The sequence below is a fragment of the Coccidioides posadasii genome, chromosome 1, assembly GCF_018416015.2.
Source record: "Coccidioides posadasii str. Silveira chromosome 1, complete sequence".
In the NCBI taxonomy this organism is placed as follows: domain Eukaryota; kingdom Fungi; phylum Ascomycota; class Eurotiomycetes; order Onygenales; family Onygenaceae; genus Coccidioides; species Coccidioides posadasii.
In genome coordinates this window covers 5,648,642-5,666,247 of record NC_089407.1, presented here as the reverse complement: position 1 = coordinate 5,666,247, position 17,606 = coordinate 5,648,642, and the positions used below count along the sequence as shown (strand labels likewise).

Genomic DNA, 17,606 nt, shown 5'->3' with positions numbered 1-17,606 from the left:
CTCAGTCAACCTCCTGAAACAGCCCAACCAACACTCGCACGCTGGCCTCCCTCCATTGCCGTCTTCCCCCAGACTCCCTCCTGGCCGTGTGTTGCATCGCTTGATCCTTTCTGTTCTGTCTTTTGATCCAGCCCTCTGCCCATCTCTGGCCCGCCGTCCTTGACTTTTGAGTCGTTCCAAAAGCTCCTTGGGATTACAGCTCCCCCCACAAAAGCCTCATTTTTTTTTGGCCGCCTCACGCGTTATCACCAAGCGCTTGTCTCAAAGGTTCCAGAACATCCCATCCCTTCCTTTGCACCGCACCAGACATCTCCAGTTTATAAATTCAACTTACCACAGCACCTGTCGGGGTAGGGCCCATCCCGGATTTCAATGTGATCCGCTTGCTAACCACATTCCTCAAAGAGCTCGTCCTTATCATTCGCTCCTTTTTTCTTTTTTTTTTCTCTTTTTTTGGTCCTTCTTTGCCCCTCGTCCCGTCTCTCACCGGCCCACCTCGAGCTCTCTCCTCTTGTCCATTGTCGAAATCTCGCAGACTCATGCTCGTGGTTGCTGTGACAGACCGGGAATCCTGGCCAGGAATAGTCCCCGAAGCTTGAACCGTTTCGATATCGTCTATCCGGTCTGTGAACGTCCTATCGCACCAAGATGGAGCCGGTGATAAGCCCGGGCCATGTCATGGCCGAAGATAATATCATTAATCGCCGAGGGGGCGAGTCACTGTATCAGAGCTGCGCCCACCTGAAGAAGAGACTCGCAGAAGTCCCTGGTTTTGAGCCGCATCTGGCAGAGATGGAGGCCCTAGATAAAACTCAGGAAATCAGTGATCCCGTGGCGTCTGTATGGAGGTGTTTGCAGAATGGATATCCGTTGATGACCATCTTCAACGCTACTCAACCTGCTGAGCCATTAACATTGGACGAGAGTAAGGTTCAAGAACACCGAAGACCGAAAGCCGCAGCCTTCAAGTTCCTTCAAGCCTGCTTGCAAGACCTGGAGTTCCCTCAGCAGGAATGCTTCCTCATAACCGATCTCTATGGCGAGAATACCACCGGCTTCGTTAAGGTAGTTAATTTTATAGAAACCCTGACTCGAGGATGTACTTACTAACTGTCTATTAAGGTTATTAAAATGGTTAATCGTGTCCTGGATATCCTCGAAATGCAAGGTCAACTTTATAAGCCATCGCCTACAAATTCCGGTCCCGTTGAGCAACAAAGAACCAAGCTTACGCGACGAGAACATATCCTTAAAGAAATGCTGGAGACTGAAAGGGATTACGTCCATCATTTGCAAAATCTACAGGCCCTTAAAAAGGAGCTCGAAGAGACCGGTGCCCTGAATGGCGACTCAAGCCACCAAATTTTTCTCAACTTAAACAATCTACTTGACTTCGCGCAGAGGTTCCTTATCCGGATGGAGCAGCATAATGCACTTCCGGAAGAATCTCAGAACTGGGGTGAGCTGTTCATTAATCACCAGGAAGGTTTCCGGCAATATGAGCCTTTCATCGCCAACCAACTTCGCTGCGATGCCGTTTGTTTGCGTGAGTGGGATAAGATCCACGCAGCTCCACGATCTCTTGATCTTCAGCAGATGGTGGCCCAGCTGTCAACCTTAAACGGCTTCTTCGTAAAGCCGTTTCAGCGCCTGACCAAGTATCCTCTAATGCTCATGGTAAGGATGCTCCTGCGTGTGAGTGTCGACAATACTAACTGGCTAATAATTTCGCAGGAATTGAAAAAGCAGACAGATCGAGAAGATCTCAGCGCCGATATCACTACTGCCATCGACATCATTCAACTAGTCCTGGATCGTGCGAATAGCGCTATCGATAAAGAGCACCTGGCCGCCGCGGTTCAGGATTTGACCAACAGGGTGGATGATTGGAAAGCTCTTCGAGTCGAAGCGTTCGGCGAATTGCTCCGTTTTGGAACCTTCATAGTAATAAAGGGTGATGCTGGAAAGGACTCGGAAAGAGAGGTTCGTATATATTTCAGTGCCCTTCGATTTAAAGATTTCTGGCCCTGGAGAAAGCGTCGTGGAATGTCCAAGTCATTGGAGTTACGCCTAAGGATTCCTTTGGACCCGAACCTGCCCTACCGAATGATTATACCCCTAGGAAGCCCAGCAATAAGGCTATTCACACACGATCCATGGAAAGCCTGGGTTCCTACCTCGAACCTTTCCTCTGAACTTGGACCCAATACCAGGGTACTATTTACTCCGAAACGGATCAGATTTTTCACTCTTGGGAGAAGAATGCAGGTCTTAAAGAGGTCCGCCAGCACATCAGCGTCAGATGCAATAGAACGGCCTTCCTTCGCTTCAAGAGCAAGGAGGTCTCTCTCTTCCGCGTTTTCAATATCGAAAGGGAGTAGTGAGCTTTTACCTACTCTCATGCTTCATCCCACAACCCAAGGAGATTCCCGGAAAAGAGTGAATGTCGTCCGTGGCTTTCCGTTGCCTCGATCACCAAGGCAATGGCTCCAAGGAAGACATGTATCTGGACGCGCAGTACCAACTGCTGAATACCAGAAAAATTCTAGCTCGAGTGATGGCTTAGCCTCCAACAGGACTAATAGTCTGACGAGTGAAATTTCGAGTTGCAACTCGAGACCGGCAACCATGTGAATCCGCAGTGCACAGGAAGCGAGGTCGATTTTACTTTCCTTTGTGCTTTTCGATCTCATTTCTACTAAGATTACATATCGCTCACCCGTCCTTCCCACCTGTGACCCACTTCATTCGCTGTATTGCACTTTCCCTGAACTGTGCTTTTTTCTTTTTTTCTTCTAAACGAAGCCTACTTGATGCCCGGTTGTTTTACCTGCGAGACACTGACTAACGGCAATGATTTATTCGATACAGTACCACATCTATCTTTTCCAACGAATACTTTTGTGCTGTAAAGACATAAATCCGAATAAACAAAAGTCCAAGCTGATGGGCAAAGATAAACCGAATCCGAACACTCAAAAAGGAAAAGCTCGTCTTCAGCTAAAGGGCCGGATATACATGGCAAATGTGACAGAGATACTATCTCTTCAGCGGCCAGGTACGTAATCTACTCATACATTCGAACAACCGCCTGACAAGCGAAACTTCTAGGCTCCTATAAGATTCAAATATTCTGGAAGGGCGACCCCGGTGTTGTGGACAATTTCTCGATTCGATACCGGGATGAGGAAACTATGCGCAAGTGGTATAAAGATATCGATGCTCAAAGAGCTCTCCAAGTTGAAGAACGAAATACTTCGCGCAGTGGTACCTCCGAAACAGAATTTACCTATCTCAAGAATGCCAAGATGCAAAATCCTTATGCAGAAGAGTATAACGCAGACGAAGACCTGGCCCCTGCAGTCTCGGAGCTCTCGATGTCACGTAATGCGTCCAGTACGAGTCTTCGAGCTCGATCAGGGACAGGTGGCAGCGGAGGATCCGGTCCACCTGTATCCCGTCCGCCCCGGTTCCCGATGCCCGAACCACCTCTTTCTCTCCACACACAATTCTCTCCTGGAGCTCTCTCTCCTGGAGAGCGACTCGCCGGCTCATATTTCTCCCCTGTGGCTGAAATACCATCGTCCACGAGGTCAAGCTCATCGACTACATTTTCCTATTCTCGGCAAGGCACTCCATCTAGCCAATGGAATGAAGACTCCAATCGTTATACCGCTCCAGCAATGCCCAGAGCAGGGTCACGGGATGGGCCTACCTCTTCTCCGTACTACAGCAATCCTCCTCGTGTGACCCAGCGTCCTTCATTGCCTCCACTATCGTCTCAAACCCCCCAAAACCCCGCGCAATCCAGAATGCGCTCTGCCAGTAGCCCCGATATTCATAACCATAATCTCCCTGATTCGGCTCGTCGTCATCTGAATGGCCATACAATGCAAACAGTGGACAATGTGCCCGTTCCACCCATTCCAGCGAATATTGCCAACATGAGAACCCCCGTCAATCGAAGCCAAAGCAGTTCCCCCGGTACAATGCCGCCACCCCAGTCGTTGCGTCCCGGTTTTACCGAGCCTCAATATGCGCAAGGCCGTGAGACTCTTCGTTCGCAACCTTCTCTGACATCGAATCCTTCCAGCCTTTCCTTGAATCAAGAGGTGGAGAACATCATGCCAGCCCAACTGAAAGCCAAGGTTAACTTTAATGACAACTATGTTACACTAGTGATTGCAAGCAACATTCTTTATCGTTCCTTGACTGACCGGGTTGATGCGAAACTCGCCCGATTCACAACGCGTTCAATTGGTGCCAAGTCAGCAAGGTTGCGCTACCGGGATGAGGATGGTGATTTTGTTACTATTGACAGCGACGAAGCTGTCCAGTTGGCGATTATGGAATGGCGTGAGCAACATCAGAATATGCTCGCAAATGGGCAGGTTGGAGAGATCCAGCTGTTCTGCCAGCCAGTTGAGAACTGAGTTAGACCGTGGTTGTTTTGCACACTGTTCGTCCCCGTTGATTCCCTGCATTCATGGCGTATACGGAGCTAGCCAACACCGTCGAACGGGCTTTTGCCCTTTGCAAGTTTGTCTTTGTGCCACCGCGATTGCGATCGGGGGTCTGCGAAACGATGACCTTTTGAAAACTCTGGTCATCAGTTTATATTCCCAAGTCGATAATATTTTTCAATGCGTTCAAGGGACAAGAAATTCTCAATATATATCATATCAACTTCGTTCCTTGCTTATGATAAGTCATCCCATCTCTGCCGCAACGGTGAATCTATGGATCTTTTTCGGATCAGATCATGTGCGGCTGATCTTGGTGAGCTTATAACTTCGCGGCTAATCCGGCCATGGCTTCGTCTCTGTTTTGGGTCTGTGGAGTTTGATATTTACGATTTTCTGTTCTCTGTTTTATCTAAGACATGACCGTATGACTCTAATGTATTCCCCCTTACCTGCTACATTTTTCCTTCCTGGTTCTGGCTTTGGTCCCTTGTTCCCCTCCCCTACGCGTTGCCCCACCTCTTGCGGTGTTCCCCTCCCTCTAACATTTCCCCAACCCCGTCCCTATGTGCAAATAATTTAGGAAGCGGAGATAGATATTCTTGTGATTTTACTTTTGCCTCAACCATTTTGACATATCGTTGACATATCTCGAGAGATTACACCCATGTGTATAACATTTACAGGCCCCATGAAGCCTCGTGAATTCATCTCAAGCCAGAGCACGACGCAGCTCTTGTAGTCAAATGAATCGGTAGTTTCCATGTTGCTTCTCGTAACTAATGTCATCCCTTTCTGTGGATGCAGCTTACGAAGGGACCAACGGCGAAGCTACATTAGTATCTGGCTTGAAGAGGTGTCGTGAATTGTTGCGGGCACAGAAAGTCAATTGTAAAGTCAGGATCAGCCTTGCTAGTTAACTTTGCGCAGCCCCTGAGTCCGTGGCTGCCGTCGGCTGACTCAGCAACGACCTCCCTCTGCCGCCGCCCGACGAAGCGCAACCGACGGTAGCTGGCCATGATCGTAGGCAGGGTGAAGACGGAGCCATCGTTCCTACGGCAAGCTGAGGCCGTGTAACCACGTTTTAAAGCATTTTCAAACATGCTTGCCGCTGCGTCTCGGTGATTGGGCGATCAGACAGGGCGTGAAACAACCCCGTCGCAACCATGACAGGCAAATCGGCCGTCTATCGATTCTTCTACACTACATCCTTCACCATCCTTTCCGTTATTCTCTTTGTCCTTACATTGTTAACACCCGGAGATATTATCTACCAGTCTTACACGAACCATCAGATCCGTAATATCTTTGCCATCACCAGTGTCTACATATTCACCCTTCTGCTCGTCATCTTGATATACGCCAGCCGCATCTTCACCAACCGCAGCATTATAGCCGGGATACCCAAGGCATGGATTCCCGTTGAGAAGCCTGATGTGAAGAAAAATGTGCGTCGCCTCGTTGTCGAGGGTCTGACGAGAAGCGCCATTATCGCACAGCAAGCCCGGCCGAGGGATCGGTCAGGGGAAGATAACAGCATGTTAGACCAAAGTCTGACTATTTCCGTGGACGGACCACCACCTTGGGGGGTCGTGGCTCATCCGGGGTGGACTGCTCCGGATTGTGAAGATTTACCTGGGCAGGAGTTTGAGCCCGTTATCAAGGAATTGCCGCATTTGATCGAGGCAAAAGCCGTGTCTCTGGCTCCCACCGATCCGAGATTCCTACCGTTGGAACATGGTCCAAGTCTAGATTATTCGAATGCCCATGAAAATGTCGAGCACACGCCGGATGGGCGTATCGTTAAAATTCTACAACGGCCTTTGTCGATGTGTTTACGGGATTATATGAATCACTTGGACGAGTTGGGGCTGATTAATCCTCCGCATTTGGGGGATTCTTTCCTGAAACTCTACGAAAAATCCCGGTTTTCATCACATCCACTGACAGAGACCGAGTTTCGCGCCATGATGGGAACGTTTGCTGAGATTCTTCGTGGCATGACGATGCTGAACCCGGAAATTGTTGCTAGCGCGCGGATGGAAGGATGCTCTGATGACATGGCTTCATTCAGTGGACGGTCAGGTTCAAATACGGGGTCATCTTTGTCTTTTGCTTCAGTTCGACGAACCGTCAGTGGGCCTTATCGGTTTCCGTCTTTTAGTTCGTCGGGGAAGGCGAGCTTTAGATTGCGTGGTGGGTTTGATCGGCAGAGTTTTCGAAGTCAAAGTCGGACGCCATCCACGAAATCTATTTGAATCTCTTGAAGATTTGTGCAGATCCAATTCGTTTCTACTTTACGGAAGCAGCGCCGTGAATGCTGGCCGCCTAATTGGCTCCACTGGGAACGCATTCCCCGTATTGTTTGATAGACGGAATACACTGGCTTTTAACAAAACAAACACTCCAAAGAGAATAGTTGACAGGTAAAACCCAATCTCTAAATTCGACTTATTGTGACATTAAATGATCTAATTACATACTTGGATTTTAGAGCTTCGTCAGCACCTCATTACCGTCCAACCATCGCTCAACATTATCTGCCTGTTCTTCATACCAACGATTCATAATGCCTTCTTCCACATAGCCCATGTGTGGCGATAGCAAAACATCGCTTCTCCCATCTTGACCCCACGGGGTGGTTCTCCATTCGCTATCCAGAGGCAAAGGCTCGATGTTGAACACATCTAAAGCTGCCCCTCTTATCTTTCCTTCATTCAAAACATCCAACAATGCATCTTCATCAACCAGCGGCCCACGAGATGTATTCACAAAGAAGGCAGTTGGTTTCATCATCTCCAGTTCTTTGCGACCTACGATCCCTTGGCTCCGTGATGACAACACATAGTGCACACTTAACACATCAGCCGCCTGGAACAGCTCTTCTTTAGTCCATGCAACTCGGAACGTCCCCACGGGAAGGCCCAATTTAAGCGCTTGAGCATCAGCGATGTCCTGAGTCAGATTCTCTGACCAAGCAATCACCTTCATATTGAATCCTAAGACGCCAATCTTTCCCGCCTCGGCACCCAGGTTGCCCAAGCCTAGCAATCCCAAAGTTTTGCCTGAAAGGCCAGTCGCAACCGATTCCTGCCAGCCACCAGCCTTTAAAAGTGCGTCACCACTTGCGATATTTCGGGTTATCCCCAGTATCAACGCCCAAGCATGCTGTACCGTAGAACTGGGGGGAACTAATGCGCTCATATCCTGGTGTTTGCCTCCTCCAGTGGTCCCAGCCACCATAATCCCATTCTCAGCGCACGTGGCAAGATCGATCGAACGATTTCGAGTGCCTGTGGTCAAGAGAAATCGCAGATTTGGCAGCTCGGTGATGAGCTCCCGTGGAAACGGGGTGCGCTCGCGCATGGTGCTGATTATGTGATGTGGGTGGAGTCGTTCGATGAGAGCGGCCTTCTGAGACGGGTCAAAGGGACTAAGGGTGTTGTCATAGCTGGTTATTTGGATTCGAGAAGTCAGTTGTAGGAAATGCGGCGGTGCAATGCCTTGGTAGTCATCGAGAATGGCGAGGCGGATTTCAGGAGAGGATGCTGCCATTGTGCCTTTTGTCACCGGTCAACACGACAGGATTCGCCCAAGGGTGGCTTGTTTGATCCCAATATTGCGCTCTCTATCGAGAAAATGGCTACTACGGCGGTAGCACATCAATACCATCAAAATGCATCAAACAGGGAACTGGGCACGCCGCTGTATATCCCGAGTGCGTATGCTTTTTTGCAGGGGTTGGAGGTACGGGTCGTGCCAAGGTACCAGTATGCGTGAGTACAAGCTGGGAATAAGTGACATCATGAGGGCTCGGATGGATCTTCTTTAGATTTTTGGTGCATCCTGTTTGTTTGGATTACTTTGGCCTAGGTAGGCCTATAAGCCTATGACTAAGTATCCAGGTCTTACCTGTTTTATGTCCTGCTAAAGTACGAAACATGTATCCCATACTCCGTACCTATTATGAAATCCCGGAGTGAACGGAGTTGCTACCATTTTCCAAACTCAAGCCTGAATTAGAATTGGATGCCGGCAGGGTTCCGATGCCGAAAGCCCGATTATGGGCGGATCAGATAATCAGCGCTTGCTTGAATTCCGCGTTTCTGACTAAGCCGCCAGGCAAGGTTGGGCTCACTCAATTACCCGCCATCAGATAAGATAACTTTAAAAGCTTTGCCGGACTTCTTTTCCTCGTCAACCGATCTGATAAGGTTTCGTTATCGCGCTTCAGCCTTTCTTCCTCGGATTCTTTCTTGCGAACCGAACAAAAATTTAAAGGAATTGGAACCTTTTCTGAGAATATATGGATCGAAAATAGATTAAAAAATAAGGCAGTAATTGGTCAATCCCCAATATTTAAAACACTATTCTGAAACAATGGCATCTATCTTCCGTCGCGGACTCGAGTATCTTTCTCCTTCTGCCTCTCCGGCGCCTTCATCTGTTTCCGATTATGAAGCCACCAGTGTACCTGCAACCGGAAAGCCCGCTGTAGCTTCAAAAGTTATCACCGCCCAATCTCCAAGTACACTCTTCACCGTCGTCGACCCTACCGTTGACGGCGAAGATTGCGACCATGACTGCGCCTCCTGCACGATAAAGTATCCTGCAAAGTTTAGCGTTGACTATGAGGATGAACTATACGGACATGTGAAGGGGTGGGCGACGCATGTGCTCGTTGCCACGGGGAAGACAGACTGGGTGAGGGACGTTGCGGATGAGAAAGGGAGTGTGATGGAAGCAATTGAGAGAGGGGGAGTTAGTGCAAAGAACGGAGTATGAAATTCCCATTTCCACCCCCTTCGTTAACTAAGGGATAAAGCGCGTCTAATAAAAGGCGCTTTGTAGGCGCTTAAATTGTCCGCATCGAACATTCCTGTACCGGATGAGTATTATCACCATCCCGAGGGCGAGCAACCAACAACCGTCCTCCTACTACCTGCATTTACAATAATTGACCATGTAACGCCTGCTCTGGTGCCGAATTTGATCAGGCAATTCGTCGACCTTTCTCCGACAACTACAACTCCTTTGTCAGACGTCATGCAGATAGCGGGGCAAGAAGAACCCACCGAACAGACCCCCTCTGATACCAACATACCTGAACGACCGCCTCTCGATCTCAAAGATCTAAGCGAATCGCTCCCTACGTCTCTTCGCTCTCGCCCTTGCTCGCACACCGCTGTCATACTCCTTTGCTCTCAAAAGACGCGAGATGCCCGCTGTGGTCAATCGGCCCCGCTGCTGCGTCGAGAATTCGAGCGACACTTGCGTCCGCTGGGTCTTTATCGGGACCTCCATGATGAGAGGCCTGGTGGCGTTGGTATCTATTTCATCAGCCATGTCGGTGGACACAAATATTCAGCAAACGTCATAGTGTATCGAAGACGGAATTTCGAATGGTTTAAGGAAGGCAAAGACGATTGTTCGAACAACGTTGAGTCTATGGAAAAGGAGGGAGCGTCTCAGTGTATCTGGCTTGCACGAGTCAGGCCAGAAGACTGCGAGGGGATTGTGAAGTTTACTGTGCTCCAGGGGAAAGTTGTGAAACCCGGCTTGCAGCTCAGGGGTGGATTTGACCGCGAAAAGGGATTGATCAGCTGGTAACGGTGTGGGACAAGTCCCTGTTCGAACATGATTTTCAATCCCTAATCTTCCGGACTCCAGCCTTACCTGGACCTGACTGGAGGGATTAGCATTGCGCCTTTTCTTTGTTCCTGAACAATACATACCAATAAGGATCAGAGTACTCCGTACAGCCTGACACTGCGCGGTCATGCATGAGGTGCAAACCAAAACCATTCGAATTGTCGTACGTAATTTTGAGGTCTGGTAACTGGTTGACTCTGTGGACGATCAATTTAAACGTGCGCCGCCAGAGACAAAGAGACAAAGAAACGATCATGAACTAAACCTGTAAATCTCCGTTGCTCGTTGAGCTTGAGAGCCGAGGCAGAGGCTTAGTTAATGGCTTGGAGGATCCGGCGGTCTGGGGCGGGAAGAACCAATTTCATTGGCGTATATACGGTTCCTCCTGTCAAACACGAGTCCCATGGTCGTCTGTAACGTCGCTAGCAGCACCAGCTATTACTTTTGTTCCCACATCTCTATCCATGATATATGATAAAACAATGTCATTTGCACGCAAGAATATTCCGACGTAATATTTTCATTCTCGCTGACCTTGCATGGGTGGCTCTCACCCCTTGGTATTGCCGTCCTTCATCTCCGTTAGCGTATGGAATAGTATTCGAGAGGACCAACAAAAAAACAAATAAAAAAATAAAAAAAATAAAAAGAAAAAGGAAAAGGAAAAGGAAAAGAAAAAAGGAAAAAAGAAAGAACTAGAAAGTCATGCATATCGATTGATTCTCCTACAAGCCTTCCAACAAAACACCGGTATCGGTTTTTGCTGTTTTGTTTCCCGATATCTTGGGTTGCCAATTTTGTGACCCTGTCGCTAAGAGAGCGTCGATGGACGAATTATATCCATGGATTCCATCGCAATAATTGTTAGATTCTTGAGGTGCGGCTGGCCGATCAACGAAATCCCTCTGCTTTGAGTGTGACCCTCAGCTTCTTGTCCTCAAGGTGCCAGCCTTTGTCATTGTCTCGTGAGAGAAACCTGGGGCCTGCAAGAAAACATGAGATTCTGGCCAATGAGGCAATCTGCTAGCTATTCGGAAGTTGTTGGTGTGTATTTTACGCGGTGAAGCCTTAAAGCCTCGCGTCCCTCCATGTTGGAAACCCCCGCAAGCCTAAAGCTATTGGTTTTGAGAAGTGAGGCTTTATTCCATGCTGCATACTCCGTACTCCGTATAGAGTGTGCGTTCCCCGTTCGAACTCCGACAATTCAAATCAATCTCACCAGGCGGGTTTGAAGAGCGTTCTTTGACCTCAATCCGGTTCCCTAAACGGGAATGCAGCGTACAGGGTTACTAGAACTAATCATGTATCCGAAAGGATAACCCTTGGCTCGCCGTTGGCTGGGAAATATGTACGAAATGCTTGTGCTTACCCGACCTCTGGAATGTTTGACTGGCATCATCAAATTCATGGAGGCAGCACTGTCCAATGGCATTTCTCGAGGCTGTCACCCTGTTGAGCTTCCTCTGCACAGGAGTGATGGAATCGTTGGGCGTCAAATAGGCTTTCATTGGGGCTCTCCAGCTAGATCCCCCTTCGCCTGATCCGGAAGTTATGCTGAAAGACAAATATTGTTGTCAAAGCCTTGTCTTGAGACGCAAGTAACCACAAGTTTCTATGGCATCTGTATTCTTCTCTTTCTTTCCTTAATAAATAAAGTAGAAATGGTTAAGATGCCAAGCTTCTATGTATTCAATCGCTAGCGAAATTCACCGAGAGTAGGCGCTTTGCGGCTGAGGTAGCATAGTATTGACATCGGACACAGACATGCGAGATTTTGCAGTCCCAACAAAGTAAGTTTGCGGGTTAAGTCGCGCAGCTTCATATTACTTCAGTAGTATCTTGCCGTATAAATGAGTAGATTTCAACAGAAGGAGCATCATTCCAAAAGGGATTTTCCATCCTTTCCTTCAGTCCTGACCCTGTATCGAAATGCCCATAAAACTCCAATCCACCCCAAATCAGGGAATAGTAGGGAGCAAAAAAATAGTATCTCCAAATATAGCCAATGTTATCAGTCTTCATATCGAGGAAGGCAAAGAGCAAGTATTGGCATGAAAACCTTAATCCTCCAATGGCAACACAAAAAGTCGATAGCAATATACAAAAACTGAAGAGAATTGGTTAAAAAGCTGTATAACAACACCTACCGAACTCCAGTCATTTGTCTTGGCTCCAAAAAAAAAAATAAAAATAAAAATCAGAAGTTGAAAATGCAACGCGTCAGATAGCACTGCACTATTGCGAAACTGCGATTCTTTAAAAGGAAAGAAAGGCGATATAAGTTTCAGAATCATAGAAGTTTCATCTCAGCCTTCCAGGCCTAAGAAATCAAAATTTCCTCGCTCCGGATATGGATCCAGAATGCGTGGACCCAAAGGTTTGTTGTCTAGGGGGAAGACTCCACCATAGGGCGCTGGAGCTAGGGCTTCGAAGTGAGGTACAATATTTGGAGGTATGGGCTGAAAGCGAGTAAGAGACTCGATTGGGGTGGTGACATCGAAGCGTTGAATCTGCGGTTGCATTACCATCCCACTGCCAACGTACTGGATCTCAGGATCAAGGACCGTATTTTCGGCAGCAACTGGAATTGCGTGGACTGGCTGTGTTTGGGATGGATAGAATTCAGCGGCACTAATCATAATTCCGGCCTGTTGATATGCTGGTAGGGGTTCGGTGATATTTTGTGTTGTTTGTGGTAATACGGGCGGTGGTTGAGATGGCGGTTGAGAGTATATGCCCTGAGGAGAATGCTGCGGAATACAATGGGCCTGCGAAGAGAGTTCTAGCTGATGCGAACGATGTTGGTGTTTTGTTAAGGTGGTCTTCCGGCAGAAACTAGGGAATCGGTCAGTTATCATCCAGCTGCAAACTGTATACATGTAATCTAACCTTCGCTCACAAGTCGGCTCGAGACACTTATAGGGTCTCTTGCCAGTATGTATCCGCCGATGTCGTGCAAGACTGGAAGACTGTACGCAAATGGTTAGCAATCACAGGCCGAGCCGTGGGAGAAGGGGACGGGTTTAACGGTCAAAAATGAAATATGAGGGGCTGTATCACACACATCTGAGAATGCTTTTCTACAGTTCGGGACGTCGCAAACATGCGGTTTCTCGCCGGTGTGGGTCCGCGAGTGAACAGTCAGGGCAGACCTCTGGATGAAGCTCTTTGTACAATTTGGAAACTCGCAGTGATACGGACGGTCGTTGGTATGTATTCGGTAATGTCGACACAGGTCCGATTTGCGATTGAAAACCTGTGTTTAAGCGGCCATTAATATCCACGAAATGCCTTTTGAGATACGTCACAGAAGCCAGGCGGGATAAAGTGTGGGACGGGCGTCAGGTTATACCTTTTTACAGGTGGCCCATGGACACGGGAAGCTGCGTGTCCGTGCCATGGCGTTCTTCTTTTGCTTGCTACACCGTCCTTTCCGGAAGACAACGAGGGGATATATGTGGGTATGCGGAAAGAGGGAGAAAGGATGCTAGCATACGAATGGGTGGCGGTATATTGAAGGGTGCGAGTATCGTAACCGGGCGAAGTATATAGGAAAAGGAAGTCGGCTCAACAAGGTGCTCTGCAAAAACATAGTATAACAGGAAGCCAAAGACCAGCTCTGCAGCGACAGCAACAAGCACTGTGAATTTGACAAAGATTATTTGATTTGGGGAGCGAGAATTGAGGCGACTTAAGCATGAAAGGGAGCCAAGACGTGGGACGAGCACTCTCGAGCCAAGCTTCCCTGTCAAGATGGGCAATCTCACCCTAGCCCCGATGCGGCTAGCAGAAAGGGCGGGCTAATTTAGCAGGTCGGTATTGACGTGACGGGATAGCGCCGACCCGTCCGTACCGAGTAATGACGGGAGCGCTGTACGGGCCAGTCCTGTACGATATTCATGCCTGCGACCCTCCTCGTACCGGTCATTTTACGACCTGCAAGTTGCATGCGCTCTTCCAGATTGGTGTCGGGCAGGCGGAACTGGCCGTCAGGGAAAAGCCCGCTAGCCCCGAAACGCTCTCAAACTCCGCAATCCGAAGGGAACTGGGACGGCTCGTGGAACCAATGGCGTCAACTCGGGGGGTGGGAGCTAAACAAGGTCGCGATGCGTATTTCAGTACAGTGCCGTATATTACGGTATGTAGATACGTACAGTACGGTCCATACATACATACAGCCATGCACGGAGGACGAGATGGTAACATCTCGCATCAGCTGTTGGCAGGCGAGCCGTCCATTGAACACCTTGATTGTTGCGAAAATAATAATGGCTCCCTCTTCCTCATTTCAAGCAACGTTAGATCTTGCAAGGGATTTTGAATTTCAGGCAATCTGTCACCACCTGCCGCCCCTGGGAATCTTTCTGAAGCTTGACACTCCGCCGCAAAGGAAGTGGATCCGATTCATGGGTCGGCCTGCGTGCACCGCCAAGTTTGTTAATACCCCAGATCTCTCTGGCTTCAACCCAGTCAAGAAAGCTTTGTTTATCTGATCTCTGGCCACTCTCGCCCCCTTGGGATTCGCTAAAATAGTCAGTGGGCGAAATGTAACCAATAACTGTGTCCTTGGCCCATATTCGCGGTTGTCTTCAACCTCCACCTCGTCGTCAAAACATCCTGTGTTAACCATGGAGGCGAATATGTAGGTCCTTGACACTTTATTCAAAGGAAGAATAAATGGCCTCAAGCTTCGATCGAGAGCATATTTCTCTGAAACGAAGAGGGTATTCACCGAAGCCTTGCAAGGTTGTCGTCTCTTCTCCCCAAAGGACCCAACGATGTCGATCATTTCACACGTCAACCAACGTCCTGGGTTTCACAGACGCTCAATAAACCCTGAATCATAATACGTCTTTCAGCTTATTCATGATTCTGCCGTTATAGCTCACCGGGAACGTGCCGAGAAGCTCATGAGGTGGCTCAAACCGGCCTTGATTCGTTGTGCGCAGCATGAAAACATGCAGGGAGAGCCCCTCATCGTGGTGGGCTTATAGTGAGATGGTCCTTCTGATGGTCACACCTGACGTCCTTCCCCTGCGCAAATCATTTTTCTCGATCGCAATCTATCCGTATACGATCCCATTCGCTCGCATTGCCGACGTGGCTCCCAGAATCGCCAGAAGCCACCCCGCACGGTAAGGAAGAAGCGCTACTGAGAACTGGTCCAAAAGCCTGTCATTCTCCCGATGTGTTTGGGTTAGGTAGACACGCGGTTGGATCGTGGCTTTCGCCATGGATTCCCGTCATCCATATGCTCGTTTGACCTAAGTTTAGCGGAGAGCGTCAGTTGGTTACAAATATAAGGTACTTCCTTCGAGATGAGGAGAAGGTGGTTGCATAAAGTAGCAGCTACAACTGGTTTCATATTCTCGAACCGCTTCAATGCCGCAAGGGGTTTGGTAGAGCTTTATCCTCTCAAGTAGCAAGCACTGGCGAGAGAACACTACAACCACAGCTGTTTAGCCCCATCGCCGACTTGGAAAATAGGCCATCCAAATGTTCCGGAAGCTCGACTCACTCTCATATCGTCCTTCGCTGGCGTCCATCGCCCAATTCAGAGGTTCCGGACCTTGGTTCCTGGACAGCCTGGAGCGTCCTCCACTGCGGGGTTAGGCGTGCTGGGCAGCGGCATGTTAACACCAATGTTGGAACATGCGAATCTGATAGGATCCCAGCAGGCTGGGATGGCCTCCTCAGCTTTGGGTGAAAATGGCGCTGGGAAAACTGGAGAAACTGTGCCATTGGGCTGGGATGGGAGAGGTCACGTTACACTAGATACCGATGTATCCGTTCAATACTAGGGCTTACAGGTAACGACGTACCGTTGCGATACCTGGCGCCCATATTTTACATACCGCAGCGGGCGTTTGGGATTGGTTAAGGTTGTGGTTCCCCCCGTGTTTTCTGGGTGTGTTAGCCAGCATGAAAGCCAAGACCACCGGCCAGGTGCTAAACGGATACGCCCCACAACGGATCTCGCCATGACTTTCTCCCCCAAAAGAAATTACACCCATCCTCCCTCGTCCTCCTCTTCGGCCAACTCCAACTCCAGCCTCTGAAGCACCATGGTGTGAACTGGTTCTAGCCTCGAAAAAGATCCTCCCAGAACGATCAAACTCTCCGGAATGTATCTTCTTGACTTCCTCCATATTACGTGGCCTCGATGATCTCGAAGGAAGCACCGGATGTCATGTGTGCCCCAAAAAATAATTATGAGCGAAAAAGCATGCCAATCAACGGGAAGACGAGCTTTTCAAAGATGTTTCAAAGCATGTGCAGCTGCAAAATTCAGGGATTAATATCTGGAGACGCTGTCGAGACGAAAACCGTGCTGCTCGAGCTAATCTCGGAAAGCTCGCTGTCTTCCAATGTTTGGAGCTAGCCAGTTGCATTTGCAAGTTGCTGCTTTGTTGAATCTGGCTTTTTTCCGTCCCATTTCTTTTTCTTCAATTTTCCCCCGGCTGCAGAGTCTCTTGGCTGTCTCGACATTCGCTCTTCGATTTGTTCGACCTTCCAGGGTAAACTTTTGCATTTCGGGTCTTCCTTCCAAGCTTTTTGGGTAAGCTGTGACTCAGCAAAGGACGATGTACATACCTCCCCTGATTTTCACACAGTGTGGCGCTTTCTACGGAGTAATATATGCGCAATTATCGACGAGGAAGATGAAAGAAAATGCAATAGCGATGCCGGTATGAAACATCAACTGCTTGAGATGGATATGAAGAACGGCGTCATATCAAGGCACGGTGCTCTCGGCGACAGGGCGATGGTGCTGGTTCCTTTTGCAGAGGGGATTGAACCCGCGTGCATTCGGCGATCCAGGTTTGGAGTAGGTTACCACGTTTTTCTAAAGCGTGCCAAAAAAAAAAAGTCAGCAACACGCTGTGCATTGGCGTGCATTCAAAACAAGCACAGCTCAGTGCGTGTGGCGCACTAACCGAGAGTTGCAATTGGGAGCATCGTTGGGAATAACGTTGCTTTTTTTGGTGTGGTGTCCGCAACTCGTCCGCCGAAAGCGTCCAATTTTACTGCTATCCTCCACCGTACTGCTGATGTTCCTTAGTAGCTTTTCGGTATACGGAGTACTCCGTACTTGATGTTCATATTAGAAAGATAGCGCGGCGGCTACTATTACCTTTCCTGGGACCTCCACCCTTGCACTCCCACGCTGCAGATCCAATTTGCAATCGAATGCAGATCCGAGATACGATCGTGAACGTCCTTGCCGAGTTCGGAGGATTCACCGGTAATATCAGAACGGCGTTATTATTCAGGTGTTGCATGGGTAAAAGCGTGCCCGTTCACCAATGGTCCAATAATGAATTGGCCTGCAAAGGGGGTGTGAGTGACGGTTCTTAGACTCTGTTTTCCCCTCCCCGCTCTTCAATGCAGACCGTTTTGGAAGATCAGCTGTCGCATGATTATGAGGCGCTCGCCTCTTCAGCGACAACTGGCTTTGGGACGGAGGAACTTCACTCCAGCGGATGTATG

The 17,606-nt window shown here is 48.9% G+C and overlaps 5 protein-coding genes across 5 annotated transcripts; 3 read left to right on the top strand and 2 right to left on the bottom strand.

Annotated features, from left to right (window-relative positions):
* The first annotated feature begins 455 nt into the window (after window positions 1-455).
* On the top strand, window positions 456-5,107 carry D8B26_001646 (uncharacterized protein). The gene is made up of 5 exons (XM_003065625.2): window positions 456-1,065; window positions 1,123-1,677; window positions 1,735-1,983; window positions 2,872-3,058; window positions 3,112-5,107. The coding sequence occupies exons 1-5, from the start codon at window positions 649-651 to the stop codon at window positions 4,431-4,433; spliced, it is 2,730 nt and encodes a 909-aa protein (XP_003065671.2). The 5' UTR covers window positions 456-648; the 3' UTR covers window positions 4,434-5,107.
* Window positions 5,108-5,629: 522 nt separating this feature from the next.
* On the top strand, window positions 5,630-6,721 carry D8B26_001645 (uncharacterized protein; the record flags this gene model as incomplete). The annotated part of the gene is made up of 1 exon (XM_003065624.2): window positions 5,630-6,721. The coding sequence occupies one exon, from the start codon at window positions 5,630-5,632 to the stop codon at window positions 6,719-6,721; it is 1,092 nt and encodes a 363-aa protein (XP_003065670.2).
* A 232-nt stretch (window positions 6,722-6,953) lies between these two features.
* On the bottom strand, window positions 6,954-8,018 carry D8B26_001644 (uncharacterized protein; the record flags this gene model as incomplete). Its single annotated transcript, XM_003065623.2, has 1 exon — window positions 6,954-8,018. One exon carries the CDS (start codon window positions 8,016-8,018, stop codon window positions 6,954-6,956), a length of 1,065 nt encoding a protein of 354 aa, XP_003065669.1.
* Window positions 8,019-8,796: 778 nt separating this feature from the next.
* D8B26_001643 (uncharacterized protein) lies at window positions 8,797-10,073 on the top strand (the record flags this gene model as incomplete). The annotated part of the gene is made up of 2 exons (XM_003065622.2): window positions 8,797-9,242; window positions 9,315-10,073. The coding sequence occupies exons 1-2, from the start codon at window positions 8,844-8,846 to the stop codon at window positions 10,071-10,073; spliced, it is 1,158 nt and encodes a 385-aa protein (XP_003065668.2). The 5' UTR covers window positions 8,797-8,843.
* Window positions 10,074-12,382: 2,309 nt separating this feature from the next.
* D8B26_001642 (uncharacterized protein) lies at window positions 12,383-13,752 on the bottom strand. The gene is made up of 4 exons (XM_066123599.1): window positions 13,468-13,752; window positions 13,180-13,371; window positions 13,005-13,084; window positions 12,383-12,950 (listed from the first exon to the last, which is right to left on the bottom strand). The coding sequence occupies exons 1-4, from the start codon at window positions 13,513-13,515 to the stop codon at window positions 12,422-12,424; spliced, it is 849 nt and encodes a 282-aa protein (XP_065979674.1). The 5' UTR covers window positions 13,516-13,752; the 3' UTR covers window positions 12,383-12,421.
* Window positions 13,753-17,606: the final 3,854 nt, after the last annotated feature.